The sequence below is a fragment of the Molothrus ater genome, chromosome 10 (assembly GCF_012460135.2).
Source record: "Molothrus ater isolate BHLD 08-10-18 breed brown headed cowbird chromosome 10, BPBGC_Mater_1.1, whole genome shotgun sequence".
NCBI classification, from domain to species: Eukaryota; Metazoa; Chordata; class Aves; order Passeriformes; family Icteridae; genus Molothrus; species Molothrus ater.
This window is the reverse complement of record NC_050487.2, coordinates 15,050,639-15,063,262: the sequence shown is the minus strand read 5'-3', so window position 1 is coordinate 15,063,262 and position 12,624 is coordinate 15,050,639. Positions and strand designations below refer to the sequence as shown.

Here is a 12,624-nt window from a genome sequence, read left to right as displayed (position 1 = left end):
TAAATCTCCCTCCACCTTCTTTCAGCAGCAGGAAAGTATGCAAGAAGTTCTTTTAAAGGAAACCAGAATGTACCCTGCCTAGGCATCACCAGGACTTTGCCACTTCAGTATCATGCAGTAGTTTCCTGTTTCCAAAGTTGTTGAGATGAGCCTTGGTCAGTCCACTGTGTTTTGTGTCTGAAAGGAATTGTGAATGTTCAAGTTGGAGGGGTAGGGAGTTTAATGTGGTGTCAGATGGAAATTAGTAGGTATATTGTTGCTCAGAAATCTGGAACAGCTTTCTGTCTGCACAGGGAAAGGTCTGTGCATTTGAATACCTCAAATGTAAATCTCTGAAGCTGTGCCTTGCATAAATGACCATGGCACCGTGTGTCCTGGTGTTTACTGCAGTCAGTAGTATTGGACAGGGAGGGAAGTGCTGAAAACTGAGTTTAGTTTTGCTGTTAGACATTGGAAGCCCCATGCCAGAGAGCCCATTGGAAATCCTGCATCTGCAGCATATGTGGCAAACTGATTTCAATAGTTGGGGAAAATATTCTTGATGTTTGTAAAGCTGATGGAGTGAAGTCACTGTGAAAGAAGCAGTGCCTTTGCATGCATGTTGTGTCTGTGTACACTCACACCCCCCCCTCTCAAGGACTAGCTTTTGTGCTTCGTGTATGCACAGCCTGGCATCTTTGGAAAACACCACAGAAAGTTCCTGCTCACCCCTGAGTAAGCTGCAGTAGTGATGTGAAGCTGTTTCTGATATAGGTCTCCTGGCTGTGTGTATCCTGCTGTACTGAACCCCAACAGATCCTTGGGCTCAGGCAATGCCAGCTTGGTGCAACCCAGGAGCTGCTTTCATACAAAAAAATAGCGTTGGAAGGCAAAGCCCTGCCTCCTTTTGTTCTCTGCAGTTGGGATCTAATCAGAATTTGGCATTCAGTCCTCTTGACACCCCCCTCAACCTTGAAAGCTTTTCAGTCTGCTGTTTGGTGTCCAGGCTTTTGGGAACACCATCCAGGAATTTTCTTGATTTGGACAGAAGAAATGGCCAAATACATTAGCAAATCCAGCAGATCTTCCTTTTACCTATAAGGACTCTGATGCTGCCATGTAACCCTTTTCCTCTGCTTGCTCTAACTTGTTTTAATCTGCCCTTTGCCCTCCTATAACTCTTCTTATGAATTCTTATATTCCATAGTTGCACCATGCTTCAAAGAGTGGGCGTGGGGGGTTTATGTGTGTGGCTTTTTTTTTCTTCTTTCTTTTTCTTTTTTTTTTTCCTGTGTGTTTAACTGCTTGACTTATTTAACTTGCAGATGATCTGAATTTCTTGTTCTGACTAAAATGCTACTAAGCTCGAGTATTTTACTTTCATGTCTAAAAGATGATGCATTTGGATTTTATTGAGCATAATGATGACTTTGGGAGCTAACTTCAATTCCTGGTTCAATTCTGACCCTGGTTATTCACTGTCCTTGTGCCCTTTGGCCATACTTTGGTGGTTACTGAGCCTGCAGCCTTTCACTGTGGATGACACACAGATATCCTGTCCAGCCTAAGCTGCCCTCTCAACACAATAAAATGCTGCATGTCTGAGATGACTGATAACATCAATGGTTACTGTCCAATAAAGAGTTTTAGAAACAAGGCAGCTTTAATCAACTACTGGAGTTTTCTCTCCAGCCCCTGCTTCTCCTCCCCACCTCCCCATTTGTATTTTAATTGGTCCCTCTTAATGTTTAAAGTTCTATTTTTATTTTTTTATCCAACTTTTCAGCATTGCTGTACAAACTCAGCACACATGATTTCTGGGCAGCTGTCTGAGCTGGGATCTCACATTTGTTCTCAGCCACTGAAATCAGGCAAAAAAAGCCTTGCCAAGACCTTGGCATCTTTTTCTGGTTTTTCTGATGCAGGTCTTTGTCTTCAATTATGTTTACATTTCCAGGGAGCGTGAGGGAGTGCTTTTCCTATTTGTCTGTGCTTTATGGCTCTTCAGATCTTTGTTGATGTTGTGTTGTCCAGCTGGTAATAGGAGAACATAGGAAACTCTGGCTTCTCTTTCAGTTTTAGGAAACTGAGTGTTTGGGTTATTAATCAATTTCTTTTAAGATCATGGAGTTGTAATGTCTTGTGATTTCATGCATTTCATAGAGATGATATTGTATGATTTACTTTTTTTTACTACCTTCTCTTTTTTGTTGATATGTTTTCAAATTACATGTCAAGTAAATTGCTGAGCACAAGCTCAGGGTCAAGAAATGACTGTGTGCAGTGGGGGTGGGTCTTGGACTTTCCTGTTTTAAACTGTCTGAATTTTCAAAATAACTGAGCATAGCCAAGATACTCTAATGAAAGTGGTTTATGTTTATGAAAGGGATTTTTTGTTTTATGGAAGCTTTATAGTCTAAAAACCCTAAAATGATCTGACTTTCAGAAACACCGTTGCTTTCTATGCAAGTAGAACTTTTTTCAAGAGCCCGATTTAGAAATATTTTTAAGAGCGTAAATTCTGCTCTTGGGAAATCAGGGGTTTTATTTTTAAATGCACTGGAAAATATTTAGAAGTACTTACACAGTGTAGGGTGACCAGCCTTAATATTTCTGTGGAGTGGGATGCACTGTCACTCTGATAATCCTTGAATTAGACAAGGTCTCTTATGTGAACCTGTGGCAGGTGGTGGGAGTCAGGAATTACAGGCATTCCTGCTTTGGGCTGTACTTGTTTTAAAAGACACCCTGCTCCTGGCTGAAAAACAAAATGAATTAACCAAGGGGCACAACTCAAAGTTTAGCTAAAACAGAAAACTATTACAGCTGGGGGGAGCAAGACAACTCCAAAGCTTACAGCCCTTGTGAGTGGACAGGAACTCACCCTCACGTTGCTTTTTGTTCGTTTGTCTCATTCTCTGAGCCCGCAAATACTTGCATTTGTGGACTCTAACTTGAACATGAAGTTGTGCTGCATTCAACAGTCCCGTGGCTCAGTGAAATGTGACCTGCAGCTGTACAGGGTATGGCTCTTGAAATTGTGCTGCTCCTGTGAACCTAAGGGGTGTAGATGTGGCACTGCGTGCCTGCTGGAATAGCTCATCCCAGTGAAAATGGCACAGACTCTTCTGCCTCCTTCGGTGTACAAGCCAGATTGTTGTTCAAGTGTGATTCTGTGTGTGTTTGCAGATCACTGATGTGCACTGATTTCTCCTGTTCAGCTTCTGTACTGTTCACCAAATGGGCCATAGGGCTGATGGGGATGGCTGGGGCAGAAGAGATGCTCTGGTAAAGTGGGCAGAGCAGTCAAGTTTTTAAGCTTGAAACATAGTGGTGTGATTTGAGTTGGTCATTTAATGGTGGGTTTTTTGGGGGGAAGAGAGTAGTTATGGGGGCTGGGTTTGGTTTGTTTTTTTCTCCTCCCCAGCTGACTGAAATGGAGTGTCTTCCTTAGGCTTTCCTATGTGTTTAGGTGGTGTTGGAAGCTGTCCAGACAACTCCTAGGTTTATCTAACTACTTAACATGAAATACCTGTGCAGAAGGATTGTGTGTGTCACTCATGGGGTTTTGGTTTTTGTTCTTCTTGGAAGAAGAATTTTTTTTCAATATTAGTCTTGAATTTAGTTTCTTAAAATTACGATGGTTGTGCATATTCTACAGCCCTGTAGATCTCAAATGGATTCCCTTCTTAATAGTAAAGGAGGAAATATGCAGAAATATTTGTGCTCCCTGCTTACAGGTGGGATTGAGCTGAGGAGAGGCTGTTTGGTTGTGCTCAGCAGGTCTAATATCCAAAGTGATTGACTCCAGGGCTTCTTTTAATTCAATGCCCTCCATTGCACTGGGAACTTGTTATACCACTGGGATGGGAAATCGCCTCGTCTCTTCCTGGAAAAAGCAATGACCCAAGAGTGGGATTACTCAAATCAGATAGGTTTCCAGGCACTATCCTAGAACAAATCAATCTTGATAACTGTTGGTATCTTCGGTTCAACCAAAGTTACTTGTCCCCTTGCTTTTCACATTGGGTATATGGTGCACATTATCATTTTATCTGAGGGTTTCCAAGTGCTTGGTGTATCCAGCTCCACAGTAGTTCTGTGGAAAAGCCACTGCAGAATAGACCCACAGGATTTGTTTCCATTTTAGAACTGGAGCTGGAGGGAGTGTGGCTGAGCTGCTGTTGAAATGAGCTGTGCACTTCTTCCCCTCATAGCTTGAAGGGGACCAGAGCAGTGTCCAAACTGCATTTGTAAATTTTTCAGTCTTTCTCTCCCTCTTTTTTAATTTGTTTTTTGGTTAGTTTTTTTTGTTTGTTGGGGTTTTTTTATGTGAGAAAACAGACTAGAGAGGCAAAATAAATCACAGCTTTCATTGCGATGAGTGAGCTGTCTCTGCTTCAGCCCTGATCTTAGCTGAGGGCCATAGGTGGAGCCCTTTATTTCTTGGCACTGCTCTGTCATGGCACAAGCAGAGTGCTGACATGGGGTATTGTATCAGCTGCCATCAGAGCAACTGGAAGTCAGCAATATCTTGGTTAATAATTATGATAGAAGGCCTTCTGTTGAGCTTAAGGGACTTATTTCCCCCTACTAAAATCCTTTGCTAGAGAGGTTGGAAAACTTAGGTGGATTTAAATATTTCTGGGTATATTTGAGTTGTGTATCATCTGATTTGGATAGAAACATTTCTCCTGCTGCTTTTAAGATAGCTGTTCTCCAGCAGGAGTCTGAATGTTTCCCTGGGCCAGCACTGAAATATTGCTGTAAGTTGCTTATTAGTCCTACAAGAGATAGCCCTAGTGCATCATTGTGGTGTGGTTAAGGACAAAGCACAGGATGTCCAAAGTGCTGTGCAAATGTTCTTGTTGCTAATAACTATGGTAGTTTATTAGTTTCATCATCTCATATCTTTGGAGAATAAGCACCAGGTGTTTTGCAAGACTTTTGGGTAGTTGGACACTGCTCTTGAGCTGTGTAGATAGACCTGGTGGTGAGAATTAAAACGCAGTCAGTAGGTGTGTATGGTAATGCTTGTTCTTTTGGTATTAGGGAGAAGGGTTTTGATAGGGGTGGAGGCATCTAGGTGTTCTACACCTGAGGATGGTAACTTTTCGTCTATTTTCTCAAGTGGAGAAACCCTCAAAACTCTCAGAAATGCTGCTAACTGGGTAGTTAATAGCTGGAGCTGTGTATTTTAGGGGATTTTTTGACGTGGAAGTCCCCTTCAGAGCTTTTCATGACTTGCACTAGTTACTTCCTTTCCAACGGAGGGTCTTTTTGCAGATCTTTCTCACAACCTTATTAATTTACACAATGGGCTTTAGGCTGGAGAGCCAGGGCTGGGTTCTTGCTGCAGGGCAGGGTGGGAGAAGGGTTTGGGTGGGCTGGGGCATCTTGCCCTGCTGCGGCTCTGCCGTGCCGGAGCATTTGCATTGCCCTCTGGTGGCAAGCGCCCCGGAGCCGCTGGCCGCCGGCTCTGCTGTCCCCCCGTGCACCCGGGGCACATCCACCCTCCCGGCAGCACAACCGTGCTCAAACCATCGCCGGTTTCCAGTCTGGTTTTAATTCAGCAACCCCTCGGCAGAGCCATGTTTCTCCTGACCCGCAAGCATGAGTTAGCGTTAAGAACCCGAAAGTGAAGCTGATGGGATGTACGAAGCGAAACTGATAGTTCAAGATGCGTTGTTGAGATGATGTTCCGAAATACGTGGTCTAAGATCTAATTGTAGCTCTCTAATTATTTGCTGTTAGACTTGCCTGGAGGTTTTTATAATGGTTCAGTGATATTAATAGTTTTGGAAACTCGGTGGAGGGAACAAAATAGCAAACAAAGGCACTGAAAATTAGATAATCTGTTCTTTCAGCTTTATATGCAATTCATTTCTTTCCACCGAATAGCTTTCTGTTTATATCAGGAATTGGTGGTCGGGCTACATTTCAGTCATTTAAAACAACCCCACAGCAAAATATGAGCATGTGTTAAGTTCTGTGCTCCCAACCTACCAGGAATTAATTTCTGGATGAAATGCTGTTGTGTTCCTTTCTGTGAATGGTGAAAGGAAGCAGTGTGTGTGCAAACACACGCCCTGCAGCCCCCTCCTGAGGAGCAATACCTTGCAGACAGTCTGCAGCCTCTCTTTGTTCTCCCCACCCCAGGGGCCAGGGGGGTGAATTCCTGCGTGTGCCTTCCCCGGGCCTGCTGCCCCTCTAATTGTCCTGTTGTCAGAAGGCGTGTGCCTCCCCAAGCCTTATCAGATTCCTCCAAAACCTTGCAGGCAGTTCAGGTGTTGACCCCTTGAGCGCAAACATCTCCGTGCCTGCCTTGGGGCACAGCTGGGAGACCGGGCTTAGTGCTGGGCTGGGCCAACCTGGTGGCTTTGTCACAGGGATGGAGCACCTGCCTGGGGAGGGGACGCAGGGGCCAGGGAAGGTGAAAGGCTGGCGGGACTCGAAGCAGCAGAAGGGGAGCCCAACAGCTGCTTGTGTCAGCATGAGGATAAGTGCAAGGAGATTAATAGTTATTTAAAGAGCAAATGGGGACACGGCATTCGGCTGTGGCATGTGAGTGTATAAATGCACTGGAACGGCTGCTCCGCCGATAACATTTAGACAGATGGTCCCTGGACTGAAAGGAATGAAAAGGATCTTGGAATATCTGAAGGATATCTTACATTTTAATGGGGCACTTATTTTATTATTTTTGTTTAATTGGATCTCAGGCAGCACCTTCAGCATTTCCAGGCTGTGCTGTCTTGTTAACACTGACCGCTTGTTTGGCCATCTTTCCCCATTAGTTTAAGTGGCCTGGGATTAGAGAAATAGTTTTTAAGTGAAAGTTGAAACACTATTGTTCTACTGTCTGTGTGTCTGAGCTGGTGTAGGAGACTGTTTTCATCACAGCTGTCTTCTCATCATTTGCTGGTTAGGGAGTGTGTCTGATTATAATCTCCGTGAGGAATGAAACAATTGAATGATACTTCTACATTTTTGAGAAGGCTTCAGGTCTCACTAGGAGATTCTGGGGCAGGAGGGTTGTTATTTGATTATATGCAAAATTATTGATAAGGAAAAAGACTCTTCCTGGTACAGCACATCAGAATTCTGGCTCTTTCCATATGGAATTAGCCTTGAGGGAAGACGTGCACCAAAAGTCCGTTAAATAGGTCTTGGTTGAGTGAATAGCCTGCAGGAGATGAGACATAACTGTCATCTGTGTTGCCAAAGCTGCAATCTCCTTTTGGAGAAGAAGAACCAGTCTGGATTGCTCTCTCCCCCATCAACTATTTAGCTTTGAGTCCAATTAAAGACAAGCTCTCCCATCTAACAGGGGTGCTGGGCACTAATAACATCCACACTGCTCCAGAGGGGGAAACTGAGGCAAGGAGGGCAAATGACTAACCTGAGTCACTGGTTCACCCAGGATTAGGACTCAATATGTAATTGCTTTTATTACTCTGCTGCCTGCAGGCCTGAGACAAAGGAGGCCCATTAAGTGCAGGGCTTTTTACAGGGTGAGGAGCAATCCCTGCCCTGCAGACCTTGCTGCCTGCAGTAGGGTGAGGGTGGAGGGGGAGGAGAGGTGCCTTGCCCAAGGACACAGCGAGTCGCTGACAGAGCGAGGGAGGGAACCAGCTCTCCCTTCTCTCTGCAGCCTATCCCAGCTTCCAAAATTAAGTTTTCTGTGCTGTTCCCCCCTGCCCAGACCTTCACAGCACAGCTCCTGTGAGCTGATCCATCTCTGGAAGGTCCCATGTGCCTCACTGAAGACCCCAGAGCACCAGCCTCACCTTGAGTGTTCAATAAAACCCCCATAAATTATTAGCTTCTTCTAGTGAAACAGAAACCAAAGGAAGAGCTGCAGTGAGTGGTTTAAATTTCTCTACTTCCATTTTAGAAGTACAGCAGAGAGTGTGAAGTCTTTGGACATGTGGAAGACACTTTATCTTGGCAAAGGGACCATCCTGTTTTCCTCTGTGAAAGGCTGAAGTGACTGGTAAAGCTGGATGTTAAATGGCTTATCCAAAGTTCCCAGGAGAGCTCAGCAGATAGGTTGTGCCCTTCCCTTTCAGGTCTTTGGAGGAGTGTTATGCTACTCGAAGCTTCAGTAGGGCTACTGGCAGTCCCAGTATTGAGAAAGCTTTTTGTTATGGATCTTTTGGTTGATGCTCTGACTCAGGGAGCCTTTGCTTTGTGGCTGATAAGAGCAGGAATAACTGCTGGAAAGATGAGGGAAGTTGTGAGCAGAGTAGCTGAAATACTGACAAGATAGCTTGATCACTCTGGTTGGGATTGGAGCCAACAGGATGGTGCGGGACATGAGCTGCTTGGAGCCTTGGATCAGAGAAAGAGCCTGAGTCCCTTCTGCTGTGTCAGCAGCTAACAGCAGAACCAGGTGCCTTTATTGCTGCGTGTTCTTGGCTGAGCCCAGAACTGCTGGGAATAGGCACCACAAACCTTTGTGATGCTGCTTGCCCTGAGATGGGCACAGTAAGTGGGATGAGGCTGTGAACCCAATGTACCTGACTGAATCCCACTTGCCTGCTGACCTGCCACTCTGGCCAGTGCCATGTCCTTCAGAGGATTAAAAACGTGTGGCAATTGTGTAACTTTCTCCAGAATACTTGCCCAGCTTCCAAGTGTTGGTAGTTCAGATTTTTTAAATCAGATACACTTGTTTTGATGTATTTTTCTCAAGCAGAACTTGTCTCCTGCCTTTTTGAACTTATGCTTTTAGTATTGTGACATTTTGTGGCAGAAAAAAATCCATGTTTATTTGTGGGTTTTGTGAAGCATACATCTTTTGTGAAGAATAACTGTATGTTTAAACCAAAATTCTGCTCAAGATGTTTGCTTATTCCTCAACTCCTCTTTTAAGAGAACATGAAAATTAATTTTGTGTTTGCTGTTTTTCCATGTCGCCTAGGAATTTTTCACCTTCTATCATGCTGAGTTCCACCTTTCTTCTCATAGTCTTTTTTCCAGGCTGAAAAGTCATCCTGTCACATTACAGGATGGCATTAAAAGGATTTTCTTATTCTTCTCACCTTCCTCTAAACTGTGTTCCACTCTCTTTGATGTGGGGGACCATGGCTACACATTGAATTTAGGGTATTAGATGTATTTTTTTGGTTAACCTCTCCTTAATCTAAGCTTTGCCCTTTCTGTACTCTGTTCTCAGAGGTTTGTAGTTTTGATGTATTCCAGTTGTTTCATGTATTGTTTGTACTTGAAAGCTTTTAAAATGCTAAGTAGCACTTAGGTACTACTTAACTGTACAACTGATACTTCTTAAGAAGCCTTCCATGCTGTTTTCATCCTACTTGATGAGAACTTTGATTCTCCACCACCGTTTGTGACTGGTCACTGGGAGTTGAATGCAAGGTTCTGATAGTGGCACCTAGCAGTTTTTCCAGTGAGTCACATTTCAGCACAGTTACCACCTGAGTTAGAGGTCCTGATGTCATCCTGTGTAGTGGGATCAGATCCATAGCCTTTGTGTAGAGCATCAGACTGTTGAAGATGGTGTAGCCTTGTACAAGTTGCACTGTATAGGGGACCTGCTGACTTTTATCACGTTTCAGCTGTACCTTTGAAAAGGTCTGACTTTGTTGCTAGACATAGCAACCCTGTCTCTCTGTGATGGCTTTCTGCCCTGCAAATCACCTCCTGGTTATGCACAGGCTGTTTTCCCAGTTCTGCTGTTGATCCAGTGTGTGACTGAGGAGCTGTGCTCCTTTCTGTTTCAGTCACCAATGTCAAGTGGGGGATATCCTTTGCAAATCTCCCTCCTGGTGTGACACGAGCAGTGGTGCTGAGATGATGCTGTGCATCCTCCATGGTGGAGGCTGTGCCATGTCTGGCCAGCCCGTGCTGATGCAGCTCCTCTAACACTTCTGTGCATCTCTCTGCCTGCAGCCACAGTACACGAACCTGGGGCTCCTGAACAGCATGGACCAGCAGATCCAGAATGGCTCTTCCTCCACCAGCCCGTACAACACGGAGCACGCGCAGAACAGCGTCACGGCCCCCTCGCCCTACGCCCAGCCCAGCTCAACTTTTGATGCCCTCTCTCCCTCCCCAGCCATCCCTTCCAACACAGACTACCCAGGACCTCACAGCTTCGATGTTTCATTTCAGCAGTCCAGCACAGCAAAGTCAGCAACGTGGACGGTAAGGACACAGCATCCCTTCGCTGTCTTTGGTCCTCCTGCTCATAGCGACTTTATCATGTAATATATACCCAAGCTTGTGCAAGAACAAAGTGACCAGAGTCCTCTGCAGGGCATGATGTGTCACACAGAAGGGAGACATTTATCTTGGTTGCTCTTAGAGGGTGTGGTGGGAATTTAACCCTCAGTAATACCACTAAATCCCTGGAGACTAAAATGCCTTGCAAAAAACCAGTCACGCAGAGATCACGCATGATGAACGAGTGGCTCTCTTTTGGGCCTAGCAGGAGCACTGGAGTAAAACCTGAGGTGGGCATTAGCAGTGCCTCAGTGCTTCCCTTGGCTTTCTCCAGCGTCCGTGGGTTTGTGTGAGGTTTGGCATGCAGGGCCATGCCAGTAGGGTGGAGGTGGTGCTCCTTGCTCAGACCCATGGAGTGTGAGGCTGGCGTTTTCTGGCATTTCTCCTCTTGCAGCTGGTATGGGAACCCCAGTGTGTCCCCATCTCAGGTCAGCCCTGTGTGTTGCTTGGGGTTTTGTTGAAGGGAGTGGGGTTGTTTTGTTGTTGGTTTGGTGTTTTGGGTTTTTTTATTTAACACTTTGTTCTCAGAACACTTCTTTTCTTAACAAAAAAAAGAGGCAGAAGCTTGAAGCCTGAAGCCCAGCTCTTGATCCTTGGTGGCACTGGCTTGATTGTTCAATCTCTAGAGACTTCATAGCTCAGAACACACCACTGCTGAAGCTGAAGGTCCAGCTGTTGTGGCTTAGGGCTCTAGAGAAGAGATGTTTGCAATGGAGAATGTTGCTATCTTAAAGATGTTCAATATTTGCCTTCCCCTCCTGCTGGCACTTGGAGAAGGTGCAGTGAATAATGTCCTGCCCCACACTATCTGAATAAAAGCAAGGACCTAATTTTATTTTTTAAGCAAAAAATGAGAGACTTTTCACCAAAAGCTAAGAGCATTAAAATAGTGTGGGTTTTTTTATTTTTCTTTTTAATCTGAGGAACTGCTTTGATCTCAGATACAATCTAGCTGCAAATGCAACTAAAAAAACCTCCCAGCTACTGCTGCCAGCAAAGCAGCAGAGCCCTTGTGCTCTCATGTGGAAAAAGATGCCATATAACCACAGATCACTATAAGGTTATGTCCCTTATATTTTAAAAGCCTTTTCTGGTAAAATTTGTCTAGAACTGACACCAATAACTTTGTTCAGAAAATCATGTTAAGTGAGGTTAAAATGTGATAGGTCCAGTCACAACCAGATTTTCATTTGTTTATGCATAAAAGGGTGAGGTATTTCTAAGTGAGGTTGAAATTGCATTTTTTTCTCATCAGCCTGGGGAGTGATGCTGTGCTGTACTTCGCACTTGTTTTTATGTCCTTGTTTCTCCTACTACACTACACACAATATTTATTTTCAATTCCCTTTAGGTAAGGAAACTCTTGGTCAGTTCTTCTTTGCATTTCTCAGGGCAAGAAAATGCTGGCTTGGATTTTTGCTAGCTGTTCTGGAGAGGGTCCTTTGAAGGAGATATGAAAAGACGTTCTCTTTTGATACGTATGGTACAAAGAATTATCTAACGCAGCTGCAAGGAGCCAGAGTGTTTGATGCTGTCCTTTCAACTATGAAAAGCAGTCTTTTGAAACGAGGTTTGAACGTATGTAGTAGGTTGCTCCAGCAGAGATGAAGGCAAGAGAGCTACTAGCAAGCTTAAATGAGATGTTTCACCTCAGTGATAGTGGCTTTTTGGGGTAGAAGTGAGGGCTGAATTTCAATGTGGATCTAGGTAGTGGTCAAAGCTCACATTACATGCTGACTTTGAAAAAGAAATTAAATTACTGTTTGGTGACTGCAGTCATCAGATGTGTGCAGCCTGGGGAAAGGCTCATTTAGCCTTCCCTACTTTTTCATTGCCCTGATGTGGACCAGCAGATGAAGGTGTATTCCCCACGCATGTTGCAAGTCTGTTCAGGTCCAAATCCATGTATTTTACTAAAGGAATGGGCTCTTAAACAGCTGTCTGATTAGGGAGGAGGGAGTGTGGTCCAGGTGTCCCTGCACTGAGCCAAGTGACCCAGATTTAGCTGCTCGTGCAGGAGGTGGCAGTGAGCTGTACCTTCACAATGGATTATGACAGTCCTGTGGTGCTGGCTGGGGACCTTCAATCAATACACCTTGTGAAGTGGAGCATCTATCCATCTTCAGAGCTCTGCCCTTCTGCTAATTAATCCACCAACTCATTTCACATGAGCTCTTGAGCAGTTGGTAATCTGCATTTGACAGCTTTATCAGTGGGGTGGGTGGGGAAGGACGTGAAGGCTCTGCTTCCCACTGTCGTCCTGAGAAGTGTGGAAACACGCATGAAATGTTGATGAAAGCAGGAGTGATTGCCCCATCCTCTCAGTAAGAGCAAGTTCTTGGAGTTGCTCCCCCCCACCCCCCCCCCCATGTGACTTCATACACTTTGATTAGT

The 12,624-nt window shown here is 44.8% G+C and overlaps 1 protein-coding gene across 1 annotated transcript in view; it reads left to right on the top strand.

Moving 5' to 3' along the window:
- TP63 (tumor protein p63) overlaps positions 1 to 12,624 on the top strand; it is a 97,730-nt gene that overhangs the window by 41,500 nt on the left and 43,606 nt on the right. The window contains exon 4 of the mRNA XM_036388780.2: positions 9,898 to 10,152. Coding sequence (XP_036244673.1) covers positions 9,898 to 10,152 — 255 coding nt within the window. The remainder of the gene's footprint in view (positions 1 to 9,897; positions 10,153 to 12,624) is intronic.